Here is a 17,638-nt window from a genome sequence, read left to right as displayed (position 1 = left end):
AATCAATTAATTCATCATTTACATTTCGATAACGATTTATTTCGAAACTTTCAGTTAAACGAATTTCAGTTAAAATCAATTTGGTTAACCGTTAGCTTTTTTTTATTGGACCAAAAATGGATTGTTTTAGGGGCCCAAATTATTTTTTGGGACTAAAATAGTTTATTGAACCAAACAAATTTTAAATTGGCCCATTAATTGACACAATAAGAGTCCATCATACATGTGTTCTACTAATAAATTAGTCCTAGAATCCACCAAATAATATTTTCTACTAAAAAAACCTAGCTAATGCCCTCGTAATCATTATTCTGCTAAAAAAATGTTTATTATCGGTTAATTTAGTTAATTGACAAAAAAATATTTATACCGATTAACCAAACCGAGCCGATGTTAGTATAAAAATCCTTAACCGATTACCGACCGACTTTTGACGGTAAGCGGTCGATAGGCGGTAAACGATTAATCTGCCCACTCCTAGCTCCGAGGCACTAACTAAGAGCTAGTGTTTGCGTGTTGATTTATGGTCATATAGATGCATGATTATAATATTGTTTGGGTTTATAATTTTCAAAATGTGTAATTTAAAAACTTTATTTTAAAAGTGCATATAAACGTTTGATAAAATCACAGTTTTACATTTAAAATTGTGCGTTTTTTAAAATGCATTACTTACTTGCAATTTGAAAATGCGGATTTTTTTTACATTTTTTAAATTGCAATTTTTTGAAAACGCATTCTCAAACTATACATATATAGTTTAACACTAACTCGATCAATTTAATTAAATGAGTTAGACCCCTAATCCTAACCAATTAATTTCATGTTAGGTCCGTGTCCAATTTGAAAGTCGTATAAAAAATTATAAATTTTTATATTACATGCGGAAAAATTGGTATAAGACTATATTAAATTCGATGTGGAATTTGCGATCTATGTAAACAGTTGTGAACCCATAATGCTTTTAGTTTCGGACCATAGATGACTAAACCCTCCCTCTAATGCTTCACCCACTCCCCCAAAAGACTCCTCCGAATGACACCCCACATCACTCTCCCAAAACCCCCACAAAACCCTCTAAACCAACACAGCTTTGAACAAAACTACAGGCAAGTTTGCAGCCTCCTCCTCGACCTAACGCACTCCAGGTCCCTCCCAAAGGGCCTCCAACTCCACGCACACATCATCAAATCAGGCCTCCAAGCCATCCCTCTCCTATACCACCACCTCATCAACTTCTATTCCAAGTCCCAACTGCCCCTCCTTGCCCACCAAGTTTTTGACGACGCCCCACGTAAGTCGTCCACCACTTGGAGCTCGGTTATCTCGTCCTTTGCGCAGAATGAACTTCCTTTGCTTGCCCTCGACCTCTTTCGGCGAATGCTCGGTACCCAGGTTCGGCCCGACGACCATATATTACCGAGCGCGACGAAGTCGTGCGCGATTTTATCGAGGTGCGATGTTGGGCAGTCTGTGCATTGCCTTGCTGTGAAGACTGGGTTTGAATTTGATGTGTTTGTGGGGAGCTCAATGGTTGACATGTACGCCAAGTGCGGAGAAATTGGATATGCTCGGAAGGTGTTTGACGAAATGCCTGAGAAGAACGTAGTTTCCTGGACTGGGATGATATATGGATATGCTCAGTTGGGTGTGGATGAGGAGGCTTTGAGACTATTTAAGAAAGCTTTGTTTGAAAATTTGGATGTTAACGATTTTACACTTTCGAGTGTTATACGGATTTGTAGCAATTTGACGCTACTCGAACTGGGGAGGCAAGTACATGGGTTGTGCTTTAAGACATGCTTTGATAAGTCAACCTTTGTAGGTACTTCTTTGATTTCGTTGTACTCTAAGTGTGGAGTTATCGAGGGAGCTTATCGGGTATATGATGAGATCCCCGTTAGGAATCTTGGTTTCTGGAATGCAATGCTAATAGCTTGTGCTCAGCATGCGCACACAGATAGAGCTTTTGAGCTGTTTAAAGAGATGGAAGGTGTTGGGATGAAGCCAAATTTCATCACTTTTTTGTGTATGCTTTATGCTTGTAGCCATGCGGGGTTAGTTGAAAAGGGGCGATTTTACTTTGAGCAAATGAAGGAGTATGGAATCGAGCCAGGGGATCAGCACTATACTTCCATGGTGGACTTGCTTGGCCGTGCTGGAAAATTGCAGGATGCAGTTTCGATTATTAAGGAAATGTCCACGGAGCCAACAGAATCTGTATGGGGAGCTTTGATGACCGGGTGTAGAATCCATGGGGATACTGAATTGGCAGCCTTTGCTGCTGATAAAGTCTTTGAGTTGGGTCCTGTAAGCCCAGGCATACACGTGCTACTCTCTAACGCTTATGCCGCTGCTGGAAGATACAAGGACGCAGCCAAAGCCAGGAAGATGCTAAGGGACCGGGGGAAGAAGAAGGAAACAGGTTTAAGCTGGGTTGAGGAGGGAAACAGAGTTCACGCATTTGCTTCTGGGGATAGGTCTAATGCAAAAACTGAAGAGATTTATCAGAAGTTGGAAGAACTTGGGGAGGAAATGGAGAGAGCTGGTTATGTTCCAGACACGAGTTTTGTGCTTCGAGAAGTGGATGGTGAAGAGAAAAAACAGGCAATTAGGCATCACAGTGAAAGACTAGCCATTGCATTTGGGCTCATTAGCTTTCCACCTGAAAGGCCAATCAGGGTTATGAAGAACTTGCGTGTTTGTGGTGATTGTCATACTGCAATCAAGTTTATGTCTAAGTGCACTGGACGATTGATCATTGTGAGGGATAATAACCGGTTCCATAGATTTGAGGATGGTAAATGCAATTGTGGAGATTATTGGTGACAGGCAAACAATTACAAGAGAGGTTTTTTTTTTTTTATATGACGTGAAACCGTTTAAGGCAAGGTCACTTCACGACCTATCCTGGTTGGATAAACCCTGGATATATGACTCACCGTAAGGATCATGTATGGGTTGACCAAGGACTCGAACAGCCGAGCTCGTAGTATTAACCAAACGAATCGATCATTTGAGCTAACCCTTCACAGTTGGAATATTTTTCCAAGTCATTATTTGTTATCTTGTCAACTATATCATTCTTTGGCCATTAAATATTTTCAGATGGTCTTGCATCTCCATTTCTTCTATACACTGCTAAATGCTTTTCTCATGGGGTATCTAGACTCTTGTCGTTTTGAATGGACGAGCACAGGTTCCCCGATTGTATATCTAGATCAGAAGTTCGTAGGTCAACGTACAAGATCAACGTATTTGCACTATTATTTTAAAATGATTATTCACATTACAATTAAAACTTTCTAAAATCACTATGCTATTAATAAAGAAAAACTAGTCAAATTATAATTAAAGCTCCCTAAATTTTCTTATAAACCCTAATATCACGTGATAAGAAGTTAATAGGAGACCCTTTGCATTCTATCCATTTTTAAAAAATTAATCTTCTTTTAATTTTTAAGATGTTTATTAATTTTACAAAAATTTCTTTCAAACCAAAACTCATTTAAAATAGTGTCAAGTGTCTATAAATATTTAAATTATTAACGTCATTAATAGTAGTTTACTAACTTAGACTAAATTTAATGTACATTTTAAATGTTTATAAACACTTAGCACTATTTTAAATGGGTTTGCGAATATTTCATCCAAACTAATTTGGAAGAAATTTATATCCCTCACTTAAAACTCTAGTTCCGCCCGTGACAGTATAAAAGAGGTTTATATACGTATAGAGGATTGATTATTATTTTTTAATTAAAAAAATAAAAATAAAAAGAACGAGAAGTATGGTTAAATTAGACACTCACGAGGACTTATTACTTGTATATAAAAGACGCCAAACCACTTTTTTAACTAACAAAATATGGCCTTGGGAAATTGGTAAATAAATACTTTGATTTTTTTACCATCCAAGCTAGGAAGGTTGTTCTGAGCTACTTTGGTCAAATGGTTAATCTAATATAATTAGTGATTAATTAATTGGTATTAACAAATGTCAGATCGGTTAATTATATGCTTAGTTATAAATATACATATTTTGTTGGTCTTTTCAAAGGGTGCTAAATTTTAATTAATTTTTCTAACTTGGTTTACTAAATTTTTAAAACTATAATCTTTCTTAATTATATGCTAAGACAAGACAATACCTAGAATAAAAGTTGATAACAAAAATGGCCACGTGCTTCTCACTGTAATTGTTTATTTTTTGGGTTCATACACGGTGTGTTACATCAATTTATTAGATAGATTTTGTAAGATTTTGCAGGTTTTGTATGCAATTCACCACTTTATTAATAATTTTGTAATCTTTTTTTTTTTTTTTTTTTAAGTCTTTTAATCTTTTATATTAAAACGCAGCATTTTGTTTATTGTTTAATTGTTAATTTGTTTTGACTTTCATGCTTGCATTTTAAACCACTTTTCCTTGTGCTTGTTTTAATATTGGTTTTCTGTCCAAAAGCTTATCTATCTACTATTTAAAAAGTGATTTAATTAAGAAAAATGATAAAGGCACACTTAAACCCAATTTTGACCAAACTTTTCTCTTAAGTTAAAAAAAAAAAAAAAACTGCCTGTGGAGGAGAGAGAGCCTTAAACTAGAGAGAGAGAAATTTGATTTAAGTTGTAACTGTATCACACCTCTTTAATTAATCTCATTATTTTTTAAAATACAAAATTCATAAATATAATTTTCTAGTGATTAATAAGGATTTTGACTAAGGTTATCAACACTTTTTTTCTTAGCATAAAAAGTTATCAACACTTAACCAAAATAACATCTACTTCAAGTTTATTATTTAAAAATATATATATTAAAACCCTTAAAAGAATCAATTTCATTTTTCCATAATAAATTATAGCATTCACATTGGTTTATGTATATTTTTATGTAAAATAGCTAATTAAAACTCACTTTATCTAGTTTAGCAAAGCATTCACATTGGTTTAGGTATATTTTTATACAAAATGGTTAATTAAAACCCACTTTATTTAGTTTAGTAGAACATTTCACATTGATTTAGGTATATTTTTATACAAAATAGCTAATTAAAACTCACTTTATCTAGTATAGTAGAGCATTCACATTAGTTTATGTATTTTTATGCAAAATGGCTAATCAAAACCTACTTTATCTAGTTTAGCTAATGAGTTTTTAAATACACCATACGTCCAATTATATATATATATATATATATATATATATATATATATATATATATATATAGCATTGTATTTTTCCTAAATATCATATTTTTCAACTTTTGTGAAAAAATAGATGTATAGAGATAAATAGTATGAGAAAATTTTGGAAAAATAGAGATTTGAAGATAAATAATAAGAGAATTTTGGGAAATAAGAGATGTTGAGAGATAAATAGTATATTAATGAGATGTATATGTGACTAATTTTGGCTACATGTAGATGGTTTTTTAGAGCATTCACATTGGTTTATGTATATTTTTATGCAAAATAGCTAATCAAAACCTACTTTATCTAGTTTAGCTAATGCGTTTTAAAAGACACCATAAATTCGAATATCTATTTTTATTTATTTATATCATTTATTTTTTTTTTATAAGGATTGTATTTTTCATAAATATCATATTTTTCAACTTCTGGGAAAAAAAATATAGATATGAAGAGAGAAATAGTATGATAAAATTTTGGAAAAAGAAATATATGAAAGAGAAAAAGTATGAGATAATTTTGGGAAATGAGAGATATGGAGAGAGAAATAGTATATTAATCGGCTACATGTAGCGGTGAATTGTTCACAAATGCAAAAAAAAAAAAAAATAATAATAATAATAATAAAATATATATTTTACATTTGAAATGCATAATCCAATGTAGAGGATTTTATAGTGTTTTACTTATTTATTTTAGATAAAAGTAAGAAATGGTTAAGCGTTTCCAAAATGTAACTCAATCGGCTAAAAACCACATCTCATAAAGTGGTGGCCATTAGTTTGAATCCACCTCCTTCTTGTGTGGACATGTAAAAAAATAATAATAATAAAATAAAATAAAAAACGGCTAAGCCAGTGTGAGTGTTCAATGAATTTTAAAAAATACTATACATCCTATTATTATTATTATTGTTATTTTTATCTATATCATTTAAGTTTTATTTTTTTTTTATTTTTTATATAAAGGATTGTATTTTTCCTAAAAATCATATTTTTCAACTTTTAAGAAAAAAGAGATTTTGAGAAAAAAAAAATAGTATGAGAAAATGTTGGGAAAAGAGAGATGTGGAGAAAGAAGTATTTATTTAGAGGCTACATGTAGCGGTGCACCATTCACAAATGCAACAAAAATCTATTTTGTATTTGAGATTGCTGATTGCATAATTCAACAAATAGCTAAGCCATTGTGAGTGTGATTTTTTTTTTTTTTTTTTTTTTTGTTTTTTTGACATGGGGGATTCGAACTAGTAACCTCTACTTCACAAGTTGTAGTCTCCAACCGATTGAACTACTCCTTAGGGACAACCATTGTGAGTGCTATAAAGAATAATTCAAGTGAGAAAAATCCTAAACTACTACAGTATTCAAACAATAGGGAAATTTCACTTACCTTTCATGAATTGTCACCCCATCTACAATATCTTCCTAAAGTTCAAAACCTCTCAATTTAGTATATCGAACTTTTAATTTTTTTCAATGTCCCATTCTGTTAGGATTTTCTGTTAAATACCAACAAAATTCCCAAAATATCCTCATTTTTAGAAAAATTGAGGCATGAGTATTTTTGCAAGAGTAATGATATAAAGTTATTACAAATATGATGTGACATTTAAAATCACCGATAGATCAAAATTTAATAATGATCATCTTAAATTCAATGGTAATTTTAAAAGTCACATACATTTAGGAGGACTACAGTTAAATTCGAACCAACATCTTAATCTTTGCAAAAAAAAATTTTCTCTTTTTTTTTTTTTTTTTTCCTTAAACAAATAGATGTATGTTAGGAAAGGTTAATGGAAAAGTTAACCGATGAGGAGATTGTAAACAAAATTTGCAAATGTCAAACGGCATGGACTGTGAAGCAAGACGACGCCGTTTTTTTTTTTTTCCTTCATGTTTCTGTCTGAAGCTAGAAATTAGTTTTCAGTATTGTCATTGCTGGGTGTTCGTAACTGAGGGAGGTTGATGCAGGGTCTGACTATCTGGGGTCACACGCTTCTCTCTCTGAAATGGAATATCCACCCACCATTTACTTCCCAAATAAGCATTCTTCATTCATTCACGTTTTTCATTCAAATGAACTGAATTTCTGGGAGCTGCGAAGCTACTTTTCTTTGTTCTTCTGGGTTTCTGCTTTCCTTAGCTCTTCTTGATATGATTCTCTCCTATTAAAGCGCCCAGAAATAACCAAAAAAAAAGATAATTTCTTTTTAAAACAGTCGATATTTGATTCCATGTACTGAAGGTGTAAGGGTCATTCGAGTCGTGATGGCCTTTGAGGCCGTTTCATGTGTGTGGAAAAGCTTGGGAAAGATGCCCCTCTTTCTCTTCTTCAAAGACACAAGGTGGGATTCATTGGTTTTATGTACAGCTTTTTTGGGTTGTTTTCTGCGTACTGCCACTGGTGTTGTTATAGCGGTTGTCGTTTTTATATATAAACATTGTTGGTTTATATTTTTTTCTTTATTTAAACTGATAAAAATCTCACTGAGAAATTCCCAATCATAGGTGTTTTATTCAATCTAATATGAAGTATGGTCTTTTTTTTCCTACTGATATGACTGAAATGTAAAACTAGTTTTTTTTTTTTTTTCTGTGTCTGTCCATGAGGCCCTTTGTTTTCTTTTTTTTGAGTACTGAGCTTATTTGACTTTCTTTTAGCTGAGAAGTTGTTTTAAATGTTAAACTTGCAACTTTCAATGGCATTTTCAGGAATGTTTTCAGAAACGATGAGCTAGGCAAGGAAATAATGCAGATCGCACTCCCATCAGCGCTGGCATTAACAGCAGACCCTATTGCTTCTCTAATAGACACAGCATTCATTGGCCACATAGGTTTGTGAATTGTGCTGACTGTTCCTTTTTATTTGTTTATTTTCTTATTTCAGAAAGCTTTTGCATTGTGTTTGTCACATGTTCTACTTCTGTTCAAGTTGTCGAATATTATGTGAAGGGTGATCATGATGCTATGCATCTTAGGATAAGATTTTGGAAGTCTCTTAATATTATATTTTTGTAGGATGTATTGCCTTACTGTCTAAAGAAGGTTACCTAATTTATGTGCATATGCATCAATTTTATTGTGATTGGATACTGTCATTGACTCATTTTCTCCTTATATGTGTATGGTGTCATTAATTCTTGTTCAGCAGTTACAGATATGCTTAACTATCATTTTTATCAATCATCAGGCTATTGAAAATTGTGCCATTATATTACTATTTGGTTCTGGTGTTGATTCATATAGGTCCTGTGGAGCTTGCTGCTGTTGGAATTTCTATTGCTGTTTTCAATCAAGTCTCAAAGGTAGCAATATTCCCACTTGTCAGTGTCACAACCTCATTTGTAGCTGAAGAAGATGCTACTGAAAGATTAAATACTGAAGAAGATGACAATGAAACTGGAGCAGATCACAATGGAATAATCAACAAGGGTTATGCTGTACTCAATCAGGAGATTGAAATGGAAGAGCAGACACCACAAGTTGGTGTGCTTTTTCTCTTCTTCCCCTTCTTGTTTTTGTTTGAAAACATGATTAGAATAATTGCTATCTTTTTCCTCCCCTGTAGAGTTTTCTGGATTGTTCTGTTGCCTATTAACCTGTTATGGCTTTTGTCTTATTTTACAACCAGAGTCTATTTACAAGTCATACACGAAAACAAATGACAGAAGGCATAATCCATCAGCTTCAACAGCATTGATTATTGCTAGCCTGCTTGGGCTAATACAAGCTTTGTTCCTCATATTTTCCGCTAAACCAATACTGAACTACATGGGTCTAGATTCTGTAAGTTTTCTTTTGTTAGTGCTAGAATCACTTGGCTTTCATGCGTGTTGTTTCTCAAAGCCTGTGTGTTTCTAATTCTATAAATGGAATACCTTGACCTTTTTATGCCAATGGAATGTTTCATGTTTTTTTTTTCCTATAGATTAATGCTAATAAGTAAATGGGACATATAATTACTCATTATTTTTTCTTAGTTTTGAGCAGTCTGAACTGACTTGGGTTTGGACTAACTATCTTGCAAATCTCATATGAGCACTGAGCATACATCCAAAGATCCTTATAGGGGAGCTTCCTTAAAACTAGTAGGATATCTCGTCTGATCATTTTCTTTGTTCTTGCTGTGCTAGCAGTTTTAGTTTCATGACAATGTTACATAAGAGCATATGCAGCAGGCCTTTACTATGGGGCACTGCTATTGAGTATGAAAGACTTTCAGTTTTTTCTTGAATTCAACCAATGAAAAGCTATACAATGTTCATCATATTTTGATACCCTTGACTAATGAACGGTAATTTTTACACTAGTTATCTATAGGACCGCGCTAGAATGGCTATTAGTCAAAATGATAACTATTGTAGCCCTTAATTACACCATAAATTAGGAGATAAACTAATATCGATCCTCAAGCAGGTCCCACACATGACATAATTGATCCCCCAAAAATTCATGGTAAACAAGAGCCTTTCACATTATTTTATTTTGACTGTCATGAGAGTTTGCCTTATTTATATTGGAGTGGAAGCTATTCTGATTCTTTATTGGAGTGTTGATGTGAAGCCATACGCTAATTGCTCACTAAAAATGGTTGGATATATTTGTAAGTCATAACTTAATGCTTGTAGCATTGCAACGACGTGATATTGCTCCTTGAAGTTCACCTGTTGATTTCTTTTGCCCCAAAAGTTGAAAATTTTGATACCTCTGTTTTAAAAGGGCTTCCAGTCCCTCTAGCCTCCATTTTTTGTTCCAATGTTCATATTACTATAATCTACATATAATTACTGCAGTACTATTCTGTTCCTGTAGAATTCTCCCATGCTAAAACCAGCCCAACAATACCTCACATTGAGGTCTCTTGGTGCTCCAGCGGTTCTTCTCTCTCTGGCCATGCAAGGTGTTTTTAGAGGATTTAAGGACACAAAAACTCCTTTGTATGCTACAAGTAAGTTCTCTTTTGAGTGGGTCTTTTCCGCATTTCCATCAACTTTGATGAGGCATTAGCAAATCAACAGAACTTGTTAGTCTGTATTTGGACATCAAATGGAAATAATCAAATGAAGACACTTTATTGTCGTTTAGGATTTGAAACAAGCATCCTTTAATTAAAAATGAGACAGCCTTTGTTCCCAATATTGTGGTTTAGGATTTGACACATGTACCCCTTTAGTTAAAATGAGTCACCTTTGTTCCCATGGAATATCATTTTGAGGATCTGTGTCATGATGCTCTTCACAGAATATCAATATCTTCGGTGCCTATAAGTCCAAGACGGGGTTTGGGTTCTATGGATAATAGTGCAAAATTGAACTAGCAGAAGGATGTTTAAGTAGTTCCATAGCTAGGTGGTTAATGTTTGGTTTGCAGAATATAGCAGATGGTGACTTTAATGTGCAAACTCAAACTGTAGCATGTAACGTAATTTAACTGCTTGCAAAAAAAGTATTTAACTATTTTATGCTTACAAATGAATAAACTCAATTGTATTTAATTACTGATTGAAGTGTTATTTAAATAAAAATCTTTATATAATTGGATACTAGTTTGTCTTCTCTTTGCTTTAAGGAAAGAAAAAAAAAATTCCATGTTTGGCGTTTTCAAAATTGCAGCCAAGTCTTATCCTTTAGTTTGTTTATGCATGTAGTGGTGGGAGATGTAGCAAACATCATTCTAGACCCGATATTTATCTTCATGCTCAAAATGGGGATTAGTGGAGCGGCCATTGCCCATGTTATTTCTCAGTAAGTGTTACTTTTGCACTAATTAAATTTCCATATTTCCTGTCTCTGACTATGCCAGGATGTCTTGATATCCTAAGTCTCTCCACTGCTATTTTTCACTTGGCATCTGACCATTATAGGTACATAATCGCCCTGTTGCTCATGTGGAGATTAATGAAAGAAGTTGATCTCTTACCTCCAAGTATCAACGATCTACAATTTGGCCGGTTTCTTAGAAATGGTGAGGGCCTCTATATTTTCTTCTGTTACTTTTCTGCCACAAAACCATTATCAAAACTCAAAATAAGAATCCATGCCTTAGGCACTTTTTACCCCAAATTGGTGGTTTTCTACAACGTATCTGATTAGCCACGCTGTATGTACTTTTTGGCATAAGACCTTTAGAGACTTTAGGGAATAATGTTTTGATGTTAAATGGGGAGGGTGTTAGGTTTTATGTTGGCAAATTCAGTGTCAAACGAGTTTCAGTGTAAGTCTAAGTTAGGTTGTCAAGTTGGTTCTTGAGTTGGATTCCAAATTATGTTGAAAAATTGAATATCGAGGACTGCTGGTTGAAGTCCGGTTGTAAGGAGTTCAAACATGGTTGCAGTGCATCTCAAAAAACTGAGTTCCAGAGAGGCTCGGTTGCAGTGGAGGTCAAAGGACGATCAAACGTGGACTTTCTTTAAGTATATTAAAGCTTAAGTTCCTGAAGGGTTTGGTCGTAACGCAGTCGATCAAGGTTTGAACGAGGTTATTTATTGAGCTTGACAAAGAAGCCTCTGAGAGCCTCGATTACTAGTCCGGTCAAAGACAATTTGAACGACAATGTTTCATAAGGAGCCACAAAGATGACCGGTCACTACCCCAGTTGTACAATGTTCAAACATGGTGTTTATTGAAGTAGATCTGAGACACTCGGCTGAAGCCTGGTCACACAACGTTCAAACGCCGCCACTAAGAAAACTACGAAACCCTAGCATGCTCGAACGCATCATTAACCTGTTCGAACGTGGTGGCCTCAAACTGTGTTTTTCACAGACTGTCTTTCACCTAAACTTCAGGTTTTCTCAAGGCCTATATAAGCATCTTTATGCACGATTTTTAGATAGACTCAAGGCCTTTGTTTTGTGAGTTAAGAGAGAACTATAGAATCCTTATGCTTTCAATTCCTTACCTCTCTTAGTGTTTTGTTAAAACACTCTAAATTCCTTAAACCTTCAAGCCGCCGGAGTTCCACATTGCAGAGGAGACCAAGTTGAAGATTGACCAAAGTTCTAAAGCTACTGCGGTAGAAGATAAACGGGTCGATTGTCTAGGTACAAGTCAGGTTTTAGGTTTCGTGAGTATGAACTGATTATATATTTAATCTTCTATAGTTTCTTGGGTTTGATTGCCCTGGAGTGGCTTTACTTTTAAAAATTATTTTTTAAAAGGTTTATACTTCATCACCAAAATTGTTGTATTTAATCTTTTTACTGCTATTATTAATTTTGGTGATTGTTGTGTAGTTGCAATTTTTAAATTGTTTTATTTGCTAGAAAACACCTATTCATCCCCCCTCTAGGTGTTATTTAGGGCGGTTTTGAGATAATTTTAGAGAGTTAATGAAATGGTGTAAGCCAGAAACTTGATTGCATGGACTTCTTAATAGAAGTTGAAAGGAACCAAGAACCAATCTATTTGCTTAAACTCTGGACTGTAAAATATATGTATATGTATATGTATGTACCATCTGAAACTCCAGTTGTAATTTATCCTCAAGAAATAGGTGGTTAAATGTTATTTCATCCAATGCTGCCTTTTATTGGCGCTGTCTTTCAGTTTTCTTGTATCCGTCTTTGTTACCAACTTATCATGGCAATCCAAATCCACACCAACCTTTAGTGTCAACTGAACAATGTGTGCAGATACATGTGCGCTTGGGACACACAGACATCAATGAGAAAGTTCAAAGAAAGTTTTATGGTGGATTTGTGAATGTCTCTGATATCTTTTGGGGGTTGGCCCTCTTCTTAGTTGGTATGAGGACATCACAAAACATTATAACTTTCTTCAATAACTTACCTTTGAATCTCACATGAATGTGCAAGTTATGTCAAAATATTCATGTAAGGATACAAATTGTAGCAGACAAATTACAAAACCTGCAACATCTCTCAATAATTTTGCGTGAAATTCACTCGTCTGTGCAAGTTATGTCACTGGATTCATGTAAGAATACAAGTTATATCGGACTACCAACCATATAGGTGAAAAGTAAAAGACTTATATATTCTTCTTTACATCGGGTCTCAGTGCATTTCATTTAATTTGCTAGGTATTATTCATCACATATCAGTTTCTTTTATCTGTGGACTCATATGCTCTTAATTTATGATTCTTAATGTGCTTTTATAAGATTTTTCTTTTTTCTTATTCTTTTTTTTTTTCCTTTTCCATGTTGATCTGAAGCTCTCAAGTTTGGTGTTCTTTTTCTACCCTATGTATTATCTTCATTGTCCTTCTCAATCAATTTCTAATAGTTACTGGTCTATAATTGTCATACACTATCCCTGTTGACTGGTGTGTAACATATTTTATTTTCCTGTGTTTGGATTCAGGATTTATGCTATTGGTGAGGGTCATAGCTGTGACATTCTGTGTGACCCTAGCAGCATCATTGGCTGCAAGGCTGGGAGCAACATCAATGGCTGCATTTCAGGTTTGCCTACAGATTTGGCTGGCAACCTCTTTGCTTGCTGATGGGTTGGCTGTTGCTGGACAAGTAAGATACATATTTTTTCAATCAAATTCAAATACATCTACCATCATCACCTTTCCACATTTTTATACAAAGACCTGTGGTCAACTTGTCAAGCGACAGAAAATTGTATGAAATAAATCAATGGACAGTACCTTAAACTCCAAACAACATATAAGCTCCCCAAAGAAAAATTAAAAGAATGATGCATAAATCTTAGAATTTTACATTCTTTCCAGGGAGGTTATTGGAAGCCTCAAAGGAGGTTGTATAACAACTGGATGGGTTCCTTGTTTGTATTCTGTGTTGATGTACATAGGTTCCTTTAATAGCTTTGGGGTTTTGTGGGGTGCCTTAACTCTGTCTGCCTTTATCTGTTTCTTCTTAGCTATGGTCTCTGAACCTGTCAGAAAGCATCTTATAATCATACGGCTCAGAGTATTTCCTTTCAAGTTGAATTGTCTCTTAAGCATGCACTGAGATATGTCTTTACTGGCTCTGCGGGACTTCATTTCTTATCATATTTAACTCTACTCCAATCAAACTATCCAGAACCAGAAGCATGTTCTGTTCTAAACTGTCTCCATGGTTGACTGTAGTGACAGCTTTTTTTCAGGCAATCCTTGCAAGTTCATTTGCAAGGAAGGATTACGACAAGGCCACAGCCACTGCTTCTCGTATACTGCAGGTCTGCAAATTTTTAAGATTTAAGTATTATTTATTCAGCTTTCCATATTCTGCGTTGCTTATGGTTCTGTAATGCAGTTGGGCTTGGTTCTGGGGCTAGTGCTCTCTGTCCTCCTTGTAGGTGTATTACAATTTGCATCGAGATTATTTACAACGAACGTCAATGTTCTGCGACTCATAGGTCTAAGCATCCCGGTATTCCGTCCCTCCTTGAACCACAATAATGTTCTTTTCCAGTTTACATGATCCCCAATAATTTTAGTTGTTCTTGTTAACTAGTTTGTTGCAGTGACTCAACCTATCAACGCTTTAGCATTTGTTTTTGATGGAATCAACTATGGAGCTTCAGATTTTGCATATTCTGCCTACTCAATGGTAAGTCTGCCAAACACTTGGTTGCTCAATGCTCCCACTGCTACTTTCCTTTTATTAACAGATTTATCCATGCAAATCTCTCATATAATTTCCATTCCCTATTGTCCCCAGGTTTTGGTGGCATTTGTGAGTATAGCCTGCTTATTTACACTATCCTCGAGTTATGGCTTTATTGGTATCTGGGTTGCTTTGTGTATCTATATGACTTTGCGCGCATTTGCTGGCTTTTGGAGGTAACTTCTTTTGTAAGAAAGAGTATTACATCCCTGATTTCATATATCTCATTTTCCTTACTGAGTGGCTTTTACCTTTTTGTTAAGTTTGAAAATTACCCTTTGTTAATACTTTTTAGAGGGTGTTTTTAATTTTTTGTTTGAAAAGAGTGTTCTTACATAACATAACATAACATAAAAGTGAAAGTAGTTTTGAATGCTTTATGTTTTGAGTTATTTGTTAATTTTGCAGGATAGGGACTAGAACGGGGCCATGGAGATTTTTAAGGGGCTAATCGAAGCCTAAAAATGTTTTGTAGAGTATTTATTTGTTTTCCATATTCCAAATATTGTTGCCCTGTCTTTCTTTCCCAAGATCAACAGGAAAAGATGAACAATTGTTAAGGGATGGCACTTGTATGATGTATCAGCCAACCTCAAGAAATTTTCATTTTAGAGGAAGTAATTGTTACAATAAGTCTATACTTATTGTAATATCCTTATTTTTTTTCCATGAATGATCTACCACTGGAGTTGTAATATCCTTATTTTTGATCCTAAAAAGACAAAAATACCCCTAAAAATTAAGTGGGGAAAAAAACCAAGACCAACAATACGCCATGGACTGGTTTTCTTTTTAATTTTTTTTAATCTTTTTTTTTTTAAATTAGGGGTATTTTTATTTTTATTTTTTAGGGCGAAAGGGGGGATATTGCAACCCCTTTGGTAGATGGATATGTTACATTAACCATATTAAAATATTGGGGGAAGGGATATTGCAAATTAAATGGTAGATTAAGGGGATAAACATACTTTTTCATATGGATTACTAACGATAGTGAGGCTAACCAAATGAGTGAGAATGAGAAAATAAAGAAAATGAGTAATGCTAGCTTGTTTGGGTTTGCGATTGTTTTTCTATTCTACTGAACTAAATTCAAAATTGTGAATATCGAAAGAAAAAAAATAGTAGAGATTATAATCACACCCACTTTAGAGTTAAATAGAAGTAAAAAGTTTTGTTTTTTAAGTGCCTATTCAACCCATATCACCTAAGTTGGTGTGAAACAAATGTAATAAAATGATTTATTCAAAGAAAATGGGTTATTATTTTGTAAGTAGGTGAAAGAGAAATGCCATTTCACTATCATTGATGACGTCGTATGTCACATAACTATTTCGGTAAGATATAGCAGTAGAAAGGTGAGTCATAAATACATTGTGCAGGGATATTAAATTATTCAAATTGAAAGTAGAGGGACTAAATTGAAACGTACATTAAATTTCCATTATGATATTTGTATTTTTTTTTTTTTTTTTTTTTTTAGAGGGTTCGCATAAGAAGGGGAGAATGATTCGAACCAGTGATCTCCGCTTTATTAGATGTGATCCCAACTCATTGAGCTACTTCTTGAGGACGAATCAAGTTCTTTTAGGACGATATTGTTGTCTTTACAAATAAAATGTCACTCTATCAAATATATTTTGTAACAAAACTATAAAAAATAATAAAATTTAGTTATTAAATTAAATAAATAGTGGTAATTTAGTTAGTGCAAATCTCCCAAAGTATACTTTGCCTGGAACACATTTTTTATAATGGGTTTTGTTTTGTTTTTTGTTCTAGGCCAATTTCGAATAGAGTTATTTATTTTTGGTTTCTGACCATGGAATGGTCTGTCCTTGTTTGGTGTCTTAGTTTTAACCTCCACACCTACTTCGTACCCCCATCTTTTATGTTTCTGAAAATTCTGATGTCATAATTATGTGAGTTCCATTTTTTAGGATGAGAATGTAAATCTAGGGTCATTATTTTACAGATAATTATTATTATTATTTTTTTAAATTGGGTTAGAGAAAATATTTTCAATCAATTCCATTAAATTGACATATCTACTACCAGCACGTGAAAATCATATGCTCTAAGAATTTGCTCTAACACAATTTGGAGGTTGTCCTACTAGATTACTAGTTTTTAATGCAAATAATTCCATGAAGATGACAAACACCATCTGATTTGGTATGAGTTTGAGCAGCATAATTTAACACATCTATGAAAGCAAAATTGCATGAAGAACACTACATAACCTACCATCTAACACCATAGAAGCCAATAGATTTCGACTCCTCCAAGCCATTTCCATGGCCGAGGTATGAGGCAGATGGTTTGAACTTTGAACGACAAAATTTGCCTGAGTTTGAAAAGCTTCTAACCCCATATGGCAATACATAGGCAATTACAATCAAAACTTTGTTTTTCCTTTTATACACCATTATCACCTAACTACGAGCTCAATATGTTAAAAACTCTTATACTCGTTATCACAACTTTATTTTATATTTTGTGTCTGTGTGCATATAACACAAGTTAGGGTATCATGCGTCCTTAATTATTTATGTGATACTCTCAGCTTACGTTAAGACACAGGACGCAAGCCTTACTCTATTATATTATTCTCTCGTATGAGCAATATCATATAGATAAAGGAAATTTGACAAAAGTTGCAAAATAATGTATCGGCATGGTTGGCACACCAACTATGCAAAGTTGAAGCCCTTGGTGATATTTGACTTGATAATAAAGCTTACATGTCATTTAGTACAATAATTTTGTATGATTGAATTATATGAATAACATTTTGATTTTCAGGTATAGAGGGAGAGGGCCTATTTGAAAATAAGTAAGAGTGCCAAAGAAAT

At 34.0% G+C, this 17,638-nt stretch overlaps 2 protein-coding genes across 2 annotated transcripts; both read left to right on the top strand.

Annotated features, from left to right (window-relative positions):
• The first annotated feature begins 986 nt into the window (after positions 1 to 986).
• MEF1 (mitochondrial RNAediting factor 1) lies at positions 987 to 3,080 on the top strand. The gene has a single exon (XM_088511249.1). It carries the CDS (start codon positions 1,036 to 1,038, stop codon positions 2,827 to 2,829), a length of 1,794 nt encoding a protein of 597 aa, XP_088367375.1. The 5' UTR covers positions 987 to 1,035; the 3' UTR covers positions 2,830 to 3,080.
• Positions 3,081 to 7,166: 4,086 nt separating this feature from the next.
• LOC132191784 (protein DETOXIFICATION 42) lies at positions 7,167 to 15,464 on the top strand. The gene is made up of 13 exons (XM_088510930.1): positions 7,167 to 7,543; positions 7,911 to 8,032; positions 8,445 to 8,684; positions 8,830 to 8,984; positions 10,011 to 10,146; positions 10,846 to 10,942; positions 11,062 to 11,162; positions 13,525 to 13,688; positions 14,281 to 14,352; positions 14,430 to 14,546; positions 14,631 to 14,726; positions 14,838 to 14,959; positions 15,192 to 15,464. Exons 1-13 carry the CDS (start codon positions 7,467 to 7,469, stop codon positions 15,232 to 15,234), a joined length of 1,542 nt encoding a protein of 513 aa, XP_088367056.1. The 5' UTR covers positions 7,167 to 7,466; the 3' UTR covers positions 15,235 to 15,464.
• The last annotated feature ends 2,174 nt before the right edge of the window (positions 15,465 to 17,638 follow it).

The sequence above is a fragment of the Corylus avellana genome, chromosome 10, assembly GCF_965113065.1.
Source record: "Corylus avellana chromosome 10, dhCorAvel1.hap1.2, whole genome shotgun sequence".
NCBI lineage: Eukaryota > Viridiplantae > Streptophyta > Magnoliopsida > Fagales > Betulaceae > Corylus > Corylus avellana.
Note: the sequence above shows the minus strand (reverse complement) of the source record. Positions and strands in the feature narration are given on the sequence as shown.

What these genes read in the sequence shown, in the direction of transcription:
- MEF1 (XM_088511249.1), top strand. Translation starts at nt 1,036, where the DNA reads ATGACACCCCACATCACTCTCCCAAAACCCCCACAAAACCCTCTAAAC.
- LOC132191784 (XM_088510930.1), top strand. Translation starts at nt 7,467, where the DNA reads ATGGCCTTTGAGGCCGTTTCATGTGTGTGGAAAAGCTTGGGAAAGATG. An exon ending in ACTACATGGGTCTAGATTCT is followed by an intron (nt 8,985 to 10,010) that starts GTAAGTTTTCTT and finishes CTGTTCCTGTAG; the next exon opens with AATTCTCCCATGCTAAAACC. An exon ending in AACTCCTTTGTATGCTACAA is followed by an intron (nt 10,147 to 10,845) that starts GTAAGTTCTCTT and finishes TTATGCATGTAG; the next exon opens with TGGTGGGAGATGTAGCAAAC.